This window comes from Acinonyx jubatus, chromosome C1 (assembly GCF_027475565.1).
Source record: "Acinonyx jubatus isolate Ajub_Pintada_27869175 chromosome C1, VMU_Ajub_asm_v1.0, whole genome shotgun sequence".
Lineage (NCBI taxonomy): Eukaryota > Metazoa > Chordata > Mammalia > Carnivora > Felidae > Acinonyx > Acinonyx jubatus.
The window spans coordinates 146,317,118-146,332,854 of record NC_069381.1 but is presented as its reverse complement, the minus strand read 5'-3'; the positions used below and the strand labels follow the sequence as shown (position 1 = coordinate 146,332,854).

Sequence of the window (15,737 nt, the reverse complement as noted above, 5' to 3'; positions counted from 1 at the left end):
TTTATGACTCAAATTGGACACAATTTCTTTTACTTGTAAATTCCTTAACAAGATGGCACTTTTCTAATTAAATTCCCATGAAAGCATAGATCGTTTTTGGAAGATTCTGAATAATTGTACCTCAGCAATACTGTCCTGTCTTCAGAACAGGAGATTTGTCACAGCAGACATTCCTGTTAAGAAGACCCAGTTCACACTCAATATTACGAGCTTCCTGAAAACATCAGTTAGATCTGGTTCTTTGTAAAATGGATCGTTTCCAGGAATCTTTTACATATTCAAGTTCTCTGGGCAAAGGTCTGATTTACAAACATTCAATTGTCAACTTGCCAGGAACGCAGTCATTCCACAAACAGGGCTGTTTATAACATTTTATGGCAGATCTGTCACTCAAATACACAGGCACAGGATGGCTGGCTTGAGGGTTTTAACAATGGATCATTATTCCCCTCCTCAGATGTATCTGTCCCTAATTTAGAGACCTTGAGAGAAGGGTGACAGGTCAGTGCACACAGTGGCGGCTCCCACTTCCAGACAGCGGCCTTTTCAGACACTCCTTACACATTGCCATGCCACCCTCCGAGGCCGGAGTGGAACACGTGAGCCCAACCATCTGCACCTGCAAAGGGGCAGTCATGCTGGCCCAGAGGGACATGGGCAGAGTGGCTCTGCTTTGCTTATATATTTATGTTTACTGGTGCAATTTATTTCCTAATATATTGACTTTTCCTGTCTGTCACAAAAGTGAGTGGGGAAAAAAAAAAACCAAAGTGCCAACATTTTAATAAGCAGCAGGATTCTCATAAATGTCATCTAGTTGCAATCAAGATGGAAACCATTAGATGTGCCACAGGCAGTGATGTTTGAACCTCAGCTGGAGGCTCTCTGGACAAACCCCACCCAACTGCAAGGAGGAGAACAAAAGTAAATAGTGTGCATGAAATGCTGGAAAATTCTCAGCTATTTTATCTAAGAGGTCAAATGTAATCAGGAATTTTATGATTTAAAAAAAAAAAAAAAATTCTTTGGGAATGGCAGCCTCTCTCCCTTGAATTCCAAAAACTGACTGGTTTAGAAGTTGTTAGGGAGGAAGTTGACCCCTGCTGTGTTTGGCTTTGTTTTCTTCTGAGTATGGGCTGGGCTGGGCGGCCACCCTGAGGGCCTCTGACAGGCTAGCCCCAAAGTTCTCTGCCCGAATGAATGAAAGTAGCACTAAACCCCAAACAAAAGGCAGGCAACACCCCCTTATCCACCTGCTAGGAGTAGGGCTAAGATTTATAAAAGCCAAACCCCACAGCCTTGCTCTGTTAGGCATTTGCTTCCTTTGTTCAGGGGATGGGAAGGCTTCCCTTAGACAGAAAAACAACTTCCTACAGCTATAAATTCTTCATCTCCACAGGGACCAGGCAGTTACTTAATGTAATTCTCAACAACGTAAAGAGTAAAATGAAATACAATAAAGAGTGATTACTCTTTACTCTTACTGAGATCTCTTAGAGATTACTCTTTACTCTTACTCTATTACTTACTAAAAAATATCACTGCATTGAGGGATGAACCCCTCAAAAGTCTCTAGCACTCCCAGCCCTGAACAAAGCCCCGCTGGGTGGGCTCCGTGACCTTATGAACGGGAAGCCAGCACCACCCAGATGCTCAGAGAGTCTCCCAAGTAATGGCTGGGAACACCGTCCTAGGTCTGACCCTGCCTTAGTGTTCTCCATTTGGCAGAAGTCCCCCAGGAGGGCCTTGGGGATGGAGGAAAGGATGGATGTTACCAAGCAACTGGCAACAACCAAGCATCACATGAAACGGTGACTCCCCATCATATCACGCCAGCTCCCAATGACCTACCTATGGAGGTTAAAACAAGGCAGGGGCCAAATCTAAGGAACCAGGACACTCCTGACGTGTGAAAAGTTCTGTAAAAACATGCTGTCAATCTCTGTGTGATAATTAAAGACTAATTAAAGACTAAACATGAACCTCAAATTGCCAAGGAATTCATTACAGAAATAAAATTTATAATTGCCACTAAACAGGACGTCACATGTAACCGAAAGTCATTGTTGTCCTTCGTTTCTGTAAAGTAACTGCAAACTAAGGTTCTATCACTTCAACATCCATTTCAATACTCTATCCAGACCAAATGTATAGTAGAACTATGTAACATTCAATAATTAATACTAATTTATCACAACCCTAGCAGCATACTGCATCTGTTGAACACTTAACAACTGCCAAGCTCTGGCTAAAATACTATGGGTGAATTTTTATTTAATCTTGATAAGAATCCTTTGAATTCAGTGACTGTCCATTTTATTGAGGTGAAGGAACCGAGTCACAAGAGTTACATGATTTTCCCCGAACCCACAGCCAATCAATATCAGTCAGGAATTAAATCCAAACAGCTGAATGAATGAACCTGGATTCATGCTCTCAATCAAAACAGAAAAATCCTAACATATTTTAATATTGTATCATGATACCTATAAAATGCTTCCTACACTGACACTTCATGGCCCTTTAAGTTCACAAATTCATTTAATATACAACTAACTTTTATGAGGTAAGTATTGCTCATCCTGGTTTTATAGATGAGGAAAATAAGGCCCAGAGAAGTTAATCAACTTGCCTAAGGTCACACAGTTAGTGGGAGGCAGAGGTAGGATTTGAAGTCGGAGATCCTAACTCCTATGTTGTTGCCTCTGGGATGTTCCCCTGAAAAATATCCAACTAGGGGCACCAGGGTGGCCCAGTTGGTTAAGTGTCTGACTCTTGATTTGGGCTCAGCTCATGATTCCAGCGTTGTGGGATCAAACCCTGCACTGGGCTCTGTTCTGTGCATGGAGCCTGCTTGGGATAGATACTCTTTCCCTCTCTCTCCACCCCTCCTTGCCCCTCCCACCACACCACACACTCGTGCACGCACACTCTCTTAAAAAATATATATGTGTCCAACTAATCAAACAGACTATGAATGTTGTTTTAGATAAGAGTACCAGAAAACACTTTTCTTCTCCTGAAGAACTGTTAAGCCTTCTCCCACAGACAATAAGAATAATCTACAATGATTATGTTCCCTTCCAACTCTGGTCACATGGTATCCTAAGACCAAAACAGCTCAATCTAATGAACATTTAGGACACAGGAGCAGGAATATCTGTGCAAATCTTTGTGTCCTATTCCTGACATTATTTTTTCCCTATTCTTTTATGTATTATTTCAAATAAGTCTCCGCAAATCCTTTGAGGAATAATATGTACTATAAATAACAAATTCAATTTAGGAACAATTTCCTAAAACACGGACAACATAAATCACATTTCATACAGACTTTGTCCTAAAAAAAATCAGAACACAGCTTTTCACAGCTGTCATTTCTAAAGTGTGATGAGAATGCTCACATTTTTGATAGACCCTCTTACACACCACGTTATTTAAAGCATATGTAATGTGTGGTTCTTCCTTCTCTCCTTAAAGGGCTGAGCATGCCCGAAGGAGGACAGTTATGTGCAGGACTCCATGCAAGGGGTCAGGGTTAAAGAGGGCATTTCCACAGATATACTCTATGCAAGTTCACATTCAGCCCAGAAGGATGGAAGGAAGGAAGGATCCAAACACTTCAATAAGAATTTGAAAGAAACAATTATGATTTTTCTGAGGAAGTGCAGATGAACCACACATAGTTCTTCCAGGAGTGACTGAAATAACAAGCAACGGTGTTTGTAGGTAAAGGTACTCTAAGCTACTTATATGTAGAGGAGTACAAGTTTTTAATGCCGAAGGCATCTGTTGTCTTTTAAGGAACAGTAGGGAATTACTCACAAGAAGGATGGACTCTATGCACAGCAAAAGCACCATGAACAGAGTTCCAGTAGGTAAGTGGCCAGGTTACCGGTTCATTTGCAGCGAGATGCACTCTGTGGGTTTTCAACTTGCCCCACTTCTTGCCCCCGCCCCACGCCAACCAGTCCTGCAGGGCAGGCACACACAAGTCAGCTGATCTCTGCTGTCTTGTCAGCAGAGAGGAATGGCTCTCCATAGCACACCTACGCCAGGGCAGTGAGGTGGGGATGGGCGGTGCAAACCCCAGGGGTCTGCCAGAACAGTAAAAAGACAGGGTGCAGACAAACCCAAACCCCTTAGTTCTTACCCCCGAATCCATCTCTACTTGAGGGTGACCCTCACGCCCATCTCCGTCCTTGCAGAGCCTGGGTTAGCCCCTCCTCCCTACATTCCCCCACTTTGTTCTTCCCCTTACAGGGTCCTAGGTTACCCCACCCCTTCTGCACCCCTTCCCCTTCCCTTCCAGGTCCTGAGCTACCCCCTCTCCCACATCCTCCAGGATCCTGTATTACCATCCTCATCCTGAGTTATCCCCTCCCTCACATCCTCTAGGGTCCTGGATTACCCCTCTGTCATGTTTTGAGGTCAAAGACAATCAAGAACTACTTTTGTTTGGATTGGCAAAACCTGGATTTCTACTCATCTTAGATACTTTCTTAAACACCAGTAGAAGAAAGGATGCCTTGACAAGGATTTTCCAACAATAGCACTGGTGAGATACAGAGAATCTCCAAAAATTGAATATCCTAGGTATACAATAATAAGTCACTTTGCTTTCCTCAGCAGGATACGTTTAGCAAATTCCTTAACATAAAAGTTCTCCACATGCCCCAAAAAGCAATGGACAAATGCTTTTTCTTCCAGTCTCTCATCTGAAAATCTGCTCTGAGATGCCCATACATCTCAGAATGTAGTCTGAATGCCAAAGTCAATACTTACTGGAGTAAGTATTAAATTTGCTTTAAATTGTTACCATGTGATAGCCCTCCTCTCTCTAAAAAAGCAAAGTAAAATCTGACCAAAGGGTCATTTTTCAACCAACAATAAGTCATCCTGTTTCCTGGGGTGCATGCACCATATTCTGTGGCAGCCTTGAGTGTGATAGGCTCAGCCGTCCATGGCCTGGGTCCACCAGCAATTCAGAGCTGAAGGACACCCCACCTCCGGGAGGGTGGGCAGAACCACAGAGTGGGAAATTAAAGCAGTTCCATGGAGACAAGAGGGCAACATCAAAGATGCAATACGACTCATTACCCCGGCTGCACGGTCCAGTAAGGCAATTAGTGTGAGCACCACCCTCCCCCAAGATGGGTCTGGAAACGCTGCACCCCAGCTGACAGGGCCAGGCCTCAGATTCAAGGTCCAGAGGCAGCGAGGTCCTACCCAGAAATCTGTCCAGAATTAAGAAAATAGTGAAGTTTGAGTAATACACATGCAGAACTAAGCTGCCCCCACCTGCTAGGAAAAGGGAGGGCCATGGAGCTGAATAATCTACTCAATTTACAGTGAAGTAGATTCTGCTCTTCTTAGAGAGGAAACTAAGGGGTTTTAAATAACTTTGACATTAAAAAACCATGGTATTTACAATGACTAAACTTCTTTAGGAAGTACTAACTAGCCAACTAAAGTATTTTGCCAACTGCAATAGCATGAGCAACATAAAAGACACTTTAGAGGAGGTATTTCAGCCAGACTTCTCACTCCCCCTGACAGAGCATCACCCCCTTGCAGAAATTAGGGCAGGGGAGCCCTGGGAGCAGTCAGCCCATGGGCATGACAGCATCCTGTCTGGGCATGAAGCCCAGGGCCCCAGGCCTGCTGACAGACCAGCCAGCAAGCAATAAGAAGGACTTCCCAGGGAACAACAGTATGAGCACACAGCACATCCAGGGTGAGCAGTCAGGCTGGCAGTGCAGGGAGGGGGACATTAAGCATGGGCTGGCACAGCCACTCTGTGCTATCAGCCATGCCCACACCACGTCTGGTTGTTAACAGCTATGTCCCCAAAGGTGCAATCCAGCACCCAACTACGGCACCCTCAGCACACCTGCGGCACCAGTGACTCAGACAAGAGTTTCTAAGCCAGCCTGGAATCCAGCAGGACACGGTCTGTGCTATGACAGACACAAGGAAACCAGAAGATTAGCTAGCGCCTTATGAGCCACCAGGCTCCTTACCCCTCCCCACCCCAACAACAAAATTTCTCCCAAATTATTCTGCAAGGTTAATGTTACTTGCCCGAAAACTGTATGTTTTTTAAAATTTTTTTTAACTTTTTTTTTTTTGAGAAAGAGACAGAGAGAAAGAGAGAGAGACAGACAGAGTGTGAGTGGGGGAGGAGCAGAGAATCCAAAGTAGGCTCCAGGCTCTGGCTGTTGGCACAGAGCCTGATGCGGGGCTTGAACCCACAAACCATAGCATCATGACCTGAGCCAAAGTTAGATGCTTAATGGACTGAGCCGCTCAGGCACCCCTGGTTTTGTTTTCTTTAAACCCACTTGTTCACTCAGCCAACACCCATGTGACAAGCACCCAAAAGGCCAGTATCTAGTGGCTACCAGGTTTCGGGGCACAGAGTACATTTCCAACATCACAGGAGGTTCGGTTAGACAATACTAGATTAAATAGTTGCTGTTCACACAGGTAAGCACAAGAGACAGGAAAATTTCTGCTCTCCTAAAGCCTACCATTTGGGAAAACCCACCTCTGACCAAATCAACATCAATAACCAAATTCATAAATGGTCAACTGTAAAGTGACCCAAAACAGTCACGGGTGGGGAAGGCCCTGCTTACAAGACAGGCACATCTGCACGTAAAATGGCAAATGCCAACATAGAAGAGCCTCTATCTCCCTATAAAGAATAAGAAATTCCAACCAGAAACACAGACAGTAGGCTCACAGACTTGAGAGTTGCCTGCAGCTTGGAAACACAGTTCCTCTGACAATTTGCAACAGCATGAGGTCACCAGTTAGGCATCTCTGATCATTTCAGTTTGGGCTAATCCACAACAAACATGGATATGGAAACAGTAACTTAGGCCGGGACTTCGTGGGAGCGATTACTTGTCATGGCTGAGGAATGCCTGAAACAGAGATAACACAAGCATCTGATGGGTTCTTGTCATCTTCCAGGCCGCCCTGGAAGCAGGGCCCTGAGATGGCCTGGCCACGCCTGGGAATGTCATGGAGCAAAGGGGCTCCGCAGCCTGGAGGGCAGAGCTGTGGGTGGCCGCACGCGTCAGCAGCCCCCTCCTCGGTGGCTTGGTGCTTTCTGACAAGTCCCACCACTTCTTCCACCAGAGGGGAAGTGCTAAGAAGCTACCAGACTACACAGCAGGTTTTCCAAGGGCTGGACCCTATAAATAGCAACCAGACAGGAAAAGCAAATGGCCCCAGATGCTGGTGAAAGGGGGACCTACATAAGTTAAGCTCTCTATTCTCTAAAACCAGTAGAGATATCCTTTTTAAGTTTTCTAAAAACTGCGGTTTACTACAATAAACCTCCAAATTAAATATTGTTATTATTTTAGATGAGCATCTTTAAAATCTGTTATACTTTCTTGTCTCTTAAAACTCAAGATAGAAACCATGGGCACCTGGGTGTCTTGTCCCGTTAAGTGTCAGACTTTGGCTCAGGTCATGACCTCACGGGTTTGTGGGTTCAAGCCCCACCTCGGGCTCTCTGCTGTTAGTGTGGAGACAGCTTTGGATCCTCTGTCTCCCTCTTTCTGCCCCCCCCCACTCTCTCGCTCTCAAAAATAAAGATTAAAAATAATAACAATGCTAAGATAGGAACCATCCTCTTCTGTGACGACATTTGAGGACTGTAGGTCATCAGCAGGGAGATGCTCAGGGTACAGAAGGCATAGGACTGTCCCTACTCCCACCAACCCCACAGGGACTGGCCTGAGTGACCAGGGGTCTCTATGGGTCTGTTGTTCCCTGTGTTCCCTCCTCTCTGGCTGTCAGCTGTCATCACCTGTCACCGATGACATGCAACTTCTAATCAGCAAAAGGCATAAAAATGACATTTTTGCAATATAAAGGAGATACACAGGGAGCACAAGGGTCTCTCCTGGCAGAAAAGTGGGGAAGGATTTTGTGCACAGATTTAGCCCTCCCACTTCTAGAACTGGCTGTGAGAGAAGGACAGGTAGCTGCCATCTGCAAACAGGGGGGTGTCAGTGCACAGAAATAGAATGGGAAGGGGAGCCAAAAACAGACCAAGGAGACCCTCCCTGGTTACCCCATCAGCTGGTATTTTAAAGCCAAGCTGTTCATAACTAAATGTATACTCAACAGACCTGTATAAGCTTCTACAAGGGTTCAAAGAGAAATACTGAACCACTTTATTCATACGAGGCTTCCAGTTTTTCTGTCATCTTCCCACACCCCTGACAGGCTCACTCACAGGATCCTGCCCCCGGGCTGTGGCTGGAGACAGACAAGCTTCACGCTTGGTGCTTTAGACACAGAGCACCACTAACCACACCCAGGAATGAGGACCAAACAAAACCAGGAAGCAAAATAACTGCTTTTACTTCCAAGGGTCCCAGCAAAGAGAAACAGTGCACATAGTGGGGCAGTCCACACAGTCTGGGGACCTGCCTGATTGCTGCTTGGTAAGAACAAGGAACAGGAGCGGACCCACACACGCATGCTATCGTTACCAGGGCCTTCTGTTCCAGAAGGCATTCGGGCTCAGGTACTGTAGACATTTCGTGGCCAATCCCAAACACAGACCACCCAATCTGGACACGTGCAGATGTGCCCTCATCTAAAATATCCTCTGCGAGATTCCAAAGTATTCTTTTAACAAGCACAGACCTGGAATTGGGAGGACCTGGGGTACGAGACATTAATGGTCATTTTTGAAGGAACACAGGAGAAAGATCCCAAGGAGAAAAATGGAGCAAAGGCAAGACTGGTTTTATTGACACACAGTCTACACACAGTCACAGGGTCCCCCTGAGCCTGAGAAACAGTGCTTAGCTTTTTCTTTGGTTTAAATTTAGTTTTAAAAAGTCTCTCAAACTTTTGGCTGATGAAATTTCCCCTAATGCCTGAGGAAGAGTGTGAGCTGCTTCTCAGGCTGCAGAGTGATCTGAGCGCTGGGCACCAGCCTTTGGAAGACACTGGCTGAAACATTACTCATCTTCTCATCAAGGCTGATGGGAGAGCTGTAGTTTCTCTTAGGGGTCTCCCCTCAGAGTCCCACGGGGGAGAGCAGAGCGGGAAGAATACTGAAATTCAGGACTGGTCATCAGAGACAAAACAATGCTCACACAGCACCCTCAAAGGCAGCCCTTCTCAGGAAAAAAAAAAAAAGTCAACGTTAAAGATCACAGATTCCGTTTCTTCTAAGTGAGTGCCACGGTTACTATTAGCACTCAACCCCATCGCCATCATAGGTACTTCTCACGTGTCCCATCCCCAAGTCAGGCCCTTTAGACAATGTTCTACAGAGGTTCTCTTCTTGCCCTGAAGCCATGTCACCTCAAACGCTTGTTTGAGAAAACAAGAAAAAAGAGTCCCAGTCTCATCCCAGAACTAATGAACCAGAATTTCTAGATGCAAGTGAATCATGTCAGGCTTGGGGTGGGGGGGGGGGTGTCTTATCACTGAGTACGTTCATTTGGGCAAGACTGCCTTATCTCATTTAGTCTTTGCCCCAATCCTAGAAAGCGGGTAATATTTACCTCATTTGACAAGGAGGCAAAGTAACTCATCCAAAGTTATTTAACCAGGCAATTGAAGGGCAGGGATTCAGATGTTCTGGCTCAGCACAAAGCAGGGTCATGCACTGACCTGGTCTGCTACCCACAACACAGTATGGAAGTGGATGGACACTTTTCTTTTGCCAAATTATAAAGCAACCTGTGCTATTTAAATGGGTGGAGGAAAGACTCTGTGGAATCAAGAGTATTTAATTTTAAATTATTATATATATATATAATATATAAATATATATATATAAATAAATTTATTAATATTTAAATCTATACACGTTGAGCCCAAGCATAATTGAACCCCATTTGGGGTCCTGCCCTCTCCTTGGAACCATGGCGCAGGCCACCCCCTCCCGACGTACCACAAACTAGCTTTATAAACCACACACACGGCAGCAGCCTCAGAGAGAGGGCACCAGGAGGCTCTGAAGTGCAGGCCTGTACTTCCTGCTGGGGAACTCTGAGGTGTTTCCAAGTATGAGTTACCTGATAAACTCGACAGACTACCATTTGGCTTGTTAGGAACAATTGAGAAGCATCTGGAAATAATTCTATGCAGGCAGAAACAGAAGTCATATGCAGCCATCCTTGTGTTATTGTACTCATTTTATTGTACTTCTCATATACTGTGTTTTTTACAAATTGAAAGTCTGTGGCAACCCTGAGGTGAGAAAGGTTTGTTTTCATAGCAGTTGCTTAGCTTGTGTCTCTGTGTCATGTTTTGGTAATTCTTGCAATATTTCAACTTTTTCATGATTATATTTGTTATGGTGACCTGGGATCAATGATTATGACTCCCTAAAACCTTAGAGGACAGGTTTTTTTTTGCAAAAAGTATTTAAAAGAATTTTTTTAATGTTGATTTTTGAGAGAAAGAAACAGAGTATGAGTGGGGGAAGGGCAGAGAAAGAGGGAAACACAGAATCTGAAGTAGGCTCCAGGCTGCGAGCTGTCAGCACACAGCCTGACACGGGGCTCGAACCCACAAACCAGGAGATCATGACCTAAGCTGAAGTTGGATGCTAAACCGATGGAGCCAGCCAGGAACCCCTCAAAAAATATTTTTAAATTAAGGTCTGTACATTTTTTTTACGACATAATGCTACTACACACTTAGTAGACTACAGTCTAGTGTGAATATAACATTTTATGGACTGGGAAACCAAAAAACTCATTTGACATGCTTTATTGTGATATTTGCTTTATTGTGGTGGTCTGGAGCCAAACCTGCAATGTCTCCGAGGTATGCCTGTACACTAGGCGTGCACACACACACACACACACACACACACACACACGACACAGCCCAGAAATGCATTTAGCACTCTTGGTTACATCTATTAAACAACAACTCATAACTTAAAGTCTTATATTTTGAATACCAATTCGGTCAAATGGAAAATTTCAAAGCAGCGTTAGCTGTGTTAATCTGACAAATAACCAACTCAGATCTTCATTATGATGCACTCACCTGGGGCTCCCCTCCCACACTTCAGTTAAATACATATATCCACGCCAGCGAAAAGGGACCTGGCAGCTTGTATTCAGGAGTTGAGAGAGGCCCCACAAGGCTGGAGTCCTGCTCTCATTCTATAAGGCAGGCTGCAGCCTTCCTTGCTGAGCAACTTTGACTCATCTGAATGTGAGGCTCCTGTCCTGCTCATACTGCATTGTTCATAGGAAGACCACGTCAGGGAAGATACAGAAGATTCCACAAAGCAGAAACTACCACCTTATTTAGGTACTTCTAACAGAGATTCATCAGAAGTGCAAGAACTAATAGTCAAATTCAAAACTATTCTGATTTGCTTCAAAAAAAGTTTTACCATATTTGGGAAGTTTTAAAAGCTCTAAACTTCAAATGCCTTGTGATAAAATAAGAATAGGACTAACATGTATCTCAAGTAATTCTTAAGATAACTTAGGCCAAAATGGGGGCTAAAACATCAAGAAAGCTGGCCCAGACTACAAGCAGTGGAACCATAATTACCTGTTTCTCCCCACAGCGTGTCGGTGCCATTGACGTCTACCTCATGTTCCTTCTCCAGTCCCAGCAAGCACTGGACCACCTGTCAGAAGTGGCGAGGTGATTTAATGAGTTCTCACAGCCATATGTGCTTATTATATCCCATGTATCAAAGGAGAAAGTGTGTTGTTTTTTAACCATAATTATCTCATGCTACACAAGGAGACAAAATATAATGAAAACTGTTTTCAAGCATAATTCATATGCTATTCACATTTTCACTTTGAGAAGAATAAAAAAACCTCAGTGAATTTCAGCAACATTGTTCAGGATTACTAGGTACTCAGAATTCTAATGAATTCCAACATGACCCAAATATGCCAGCCTAATCAACAAAGGACACGGGAGATCATACAAAGTGCAGTTTCTGCATAAATCGCAGGAAGATGGTGAATCCGTTTTTTCACAAAGATACAAAACAAAGCAATATATACCTTTTCAATAAAATAAAATAAATAGTATTGTCCAGAAGATTTTTCTACTGACAGCATCATTCTTCTTTTCCCTAGTTCTTTTCCCTTCTTCCCCATCAAAAGGAGCTTGAGATCACAAGTATGGAGGCAGGAGTGCTGGCTCATGGGGAAAGAACACTATGTGAGCCCGGAGCCAGCATCCACCCTGTGCAACAGCAGCAACAGGAATGCATAATGAAGCCATTTCCCAGTCTCCCAATCCATACCCTATGGGTAAACTGCATAATAGCCCCAAGTATGATCACATCGTCATCCCCAAAACCTGTGAATGTTACCTTATAGGACAAGAGGGAATCTGCAGGTGTGATTATGAATCTTGAAATGAGATGATTATCCTGAATTACCCATGTGTTCATCTCATACACCTGACATAATCACAACTGTCTTCAAATGAGGGACAAGAGGAATCAAGGTCAGAGGAAGAGATGGAATGACAGAAGCATAGGTTAAAGTGACGCACTTTGAGGGGCGTCTAGGTGGCTCAGCTGGTTAAGTGTCTGACTTCAGCTCAGGTCATGATCTCACAGTTTGTGGGTTCGAGCCCCACGCCGGACTCTGTACTGACAGCCGAGCCTGGAGCCTGCTTCGGATTCTGTGTCTCCCTCTCTCTCTGCCCCTCCTCCACTCACTCTGTGTGTCTCTCTCGAAAATATATAAATGTGAAAAAAAAATTTTAAGGTGACGCACTCTGAACATAGAGAAAGGGCCATGAGCTAAGGAATACAAGGCTTCTAGAAGCTCTAAAAAAACAAGGAAACATTCTCCTATAGAGCTTCCAGAAGGAACACTGGCTTTTGGACATGTTAATTTTAGCCTTCTGGCCTCCAGAACTGTAAGAAAATAGATGAATGTTGTTTGAGCCACTGTAGTTTGTGGTCACTTGTTATAACAGCATTAGCAAATGCATACACCCTTCAAGGCTTCTGGTGAATGAGCCCTGCCCTTTTCTAGGAGACAGTTACTTGCCCTGCTGAGGCTGCTTTGGCACAGCATTCCTCCCAGCCAGCTTTGAAACAGGTTGAGTTTAACAGGAGTTGAGAAAAAGGTCACATGTGAATGTGGCATTCACTGTCCTCCCTGTGATGATTTTTCACACTTTGCGTTCCCATGCAGATTTAGGGAGCACTTTAAAAAAGGAAAAACATCTCCATTTGCTTATTTGTGTATTTAACATGCTCTCTGTATATGAGTATTTAAAAAACACATTTATAGTTCTTTTTTAAAGAAACAATAAACCTATTACACAGTAACATTTAACATACTGTTATGAAATATGTATTTTTTAAGTGAAATTACTATTTTTTCCAAAACTAAAACATATAGGGAGGTTGGCTGGCATTGTTTCCTATTTTTATAAATCTCTTTTATGCCTGTCTTAAGAGAAGACAGCTGCATTCTCTTATGTTTCTGTAATTAACTTGTTGCAGTATATTGTATTGGCTTAAATATTGTATATGTGTACTTTTAATGTTTTAAATGCCAAATTTAAGCCAGCTTTCAGTATGTATGTGTACATGCACGTGTGTGTGTGTATCCGTCCGTGTCTGCCCTTGTGTTTTAAATGCCAAAAAGTCAGCCAGCTGGCTCTGTACCCAAATTCACTATAAATCATTGTGGGTTCCAATCTTACCAAATACTGGCAACTCTAATTGCTTGAAGATAATACAGAGTAAGAAACAGGTGGAAGAGAACGGGTAAAAATGTTATTAAATCCTCAGACACATGGGTCAGGAGATTACAATTAAATCCTCAAACTAAGGGGACGCCTGGGTGGCTCAGTCGGTTAAGCTTCTGTCTCTTGATGTCAGCTCCGATCAGAAGATCCGGGTTCATGAGACAGAACCTGGTGTGGGGCTCTGTGCTATCAGCACTGCTTGGGATTCTTTCTCTCCCTCTCTCTGTGCCCCTCCCTCGTTCGCTCTCTCTCAAAATAAATAAACTTTAAAAAAAAGAAACTTAAAAAAAAATCCTCAAACTGAGAAATACTGACATCTACCAAAAATATGTGCTCTATTTAGCTACTGCAAGAAGCTTTCCTTCAGCACAGGAACTGTGAATGACAAGCATTCTTACATGCTACCAGAACTTTGAAGTCCTATTTTTAAAAATCCTTCAAATACTCAAGAACAATTTTAGCATTAGTATTCCACATGATTATTTTTAAAAGATCACAAGGACAAAAGAATGAATCAAAGAGAAAAAAGTGCAAGACAGCTGAGCTAGAGGGTAAACGTGGAACAGAGGAGAAAGTGGGATACTGCCAAGAGAGAGCCCGCCCTCCCCCCGCCCGCAACTGCAGAAGTCCACATGCGCACCAAGACCCTGGACACCGAATTCTCTCACGCAAAGGGTGGGATGTCAACAGAAGACCTAGACACGTGGTCAAACCAACTTCATTTCTTGAAATCCTCCTTTTCTTTCATTCCTAAAGTGCATCATGGGCTAGCAACTAAGATAACTAAAAAAAGCACCTGAGGGGCACCTGGGTGGCTCAGCAGGTTAAACGTGGGACTTCGGCTCAGGTCATGATCTCGTGGTTCATGAGTTCGAGACCCGTGTTGGGGTCTGTGCTGACAGCTCAGAGCTTGGAGCCTGCTTCAGATTCTGTGGCTCCGACTCTCTCTGCCCCTCCCCCGCTCGTGCGTGTGCGCGAGCGTGTGTGTGTGCGCGCGCGCTCTCTCTCTCAAAAATAAATAAACATAAAAAAAATTTTTTTAAAGACAAAGCACCCAACCCATATTGGGCTGTGGCTTCCAATTTCCCAAGAGTGTCCTCTCAGCGCCAACTCACCGAGCTGTGGCCCATGCTGGCGGCTGCTGTCAGCGCCTGCTGCAGGGCTTGGCTCTTCCTCAGTGCACCTGGCTGGGGAGGGCCTGCCGACCACTCACAGGTCAGCAGGTACCGGAGAATGTCACCATGGCCCCTCAGTGCGCTGTGCACCAGTGCGCACTGGCCTTTCTTATCCAAGTGGTCCACCTGGAGGGCAAGAGAAGGTTATGGTTTAGTATCACATCCCAAATGAAGTGCGCAAACCCAGTATCACTGCAGATGCTTGGTGGGGGTGGGGGTGGGGGTGGGGTGTTCACATTCCAATGCAACTTTCTCTAGTGCACCAAATATCCATCTGAATTACTTCCTTGTAGTGAATCGGACCTAAGGCCAAGGGAACCCTTTGTAGATCCAGCAAACACAAGGCACCCTCAATTCCTGTCTCTTTAGCAAAGGACTTAAAGCTCCAAGTTCTCTGGGAAACGTGTGTGGGGACACAGACCAAAGCCTCAGCCAAAGCTCTGTGCTTCCCAACGCTGCTGGTGAGTAGAACACTCTAAATCTGCTGTGACAAGCTAGGATTTGGGGAGAATAAAGCAGTTCTTTAGTCATTGAAATAGGGGAGCCAGCAAAAGGCAGGGATCTGGAAAATCTAGCTATGAACCAAGAAAGGGCAGGAAGGGACTCTGAAGGCCTTCTAACTGGGGAAGGAGGCCATGCACAGTCAGGTGACCTAGGACATGTCAGCATGTAAAGTGGGGCCTCAAAGCCAGGAAGGCCAGCTGGCCACAAAGTTAGTGTCTAAGGGCTGCTTACCTCTAAAGGTCCAAGCAGCAACAATGGGTCATTCCCTGTCTAACCCCAGGAATACTGGACTGGAAGAGGAACTCG

General features: G+C 44.4%; 1 protein-coding gene across 16 annotated transcripts in view; it reads right to left on the bottom strand.

Moving 5' to 3' along the window:
• Window positions 1-15,737, bottom strand: part of TANC1 (tetratricopeptide repeat, ankyrin repeat and coiled-coil containing 1) — a 238,009-nt gene that overhangs the window by 17,837 nt on the left and 204,435 nt on the right. For all 16 annotated transcript variants that reach the window (XM_027055689.2, XM_053215116.1, XM_027055692.2 and 13 more), the window contains 2 exons: window positions 14,868-15,053; window positions 11,569-11,647 (listed from right to left, as the gene is read on the bottom strand). In XM_027055689.2, the coding sequence (XP_026911490.1) occupies window positions 11,569-11,647; window positions 14,868-15,053 (265 nt within the window). The remainder of the gene's footprint in view (window positions 1-11,568; window positions 11,648-14,867; window positions 15,054-15,737) is intronic.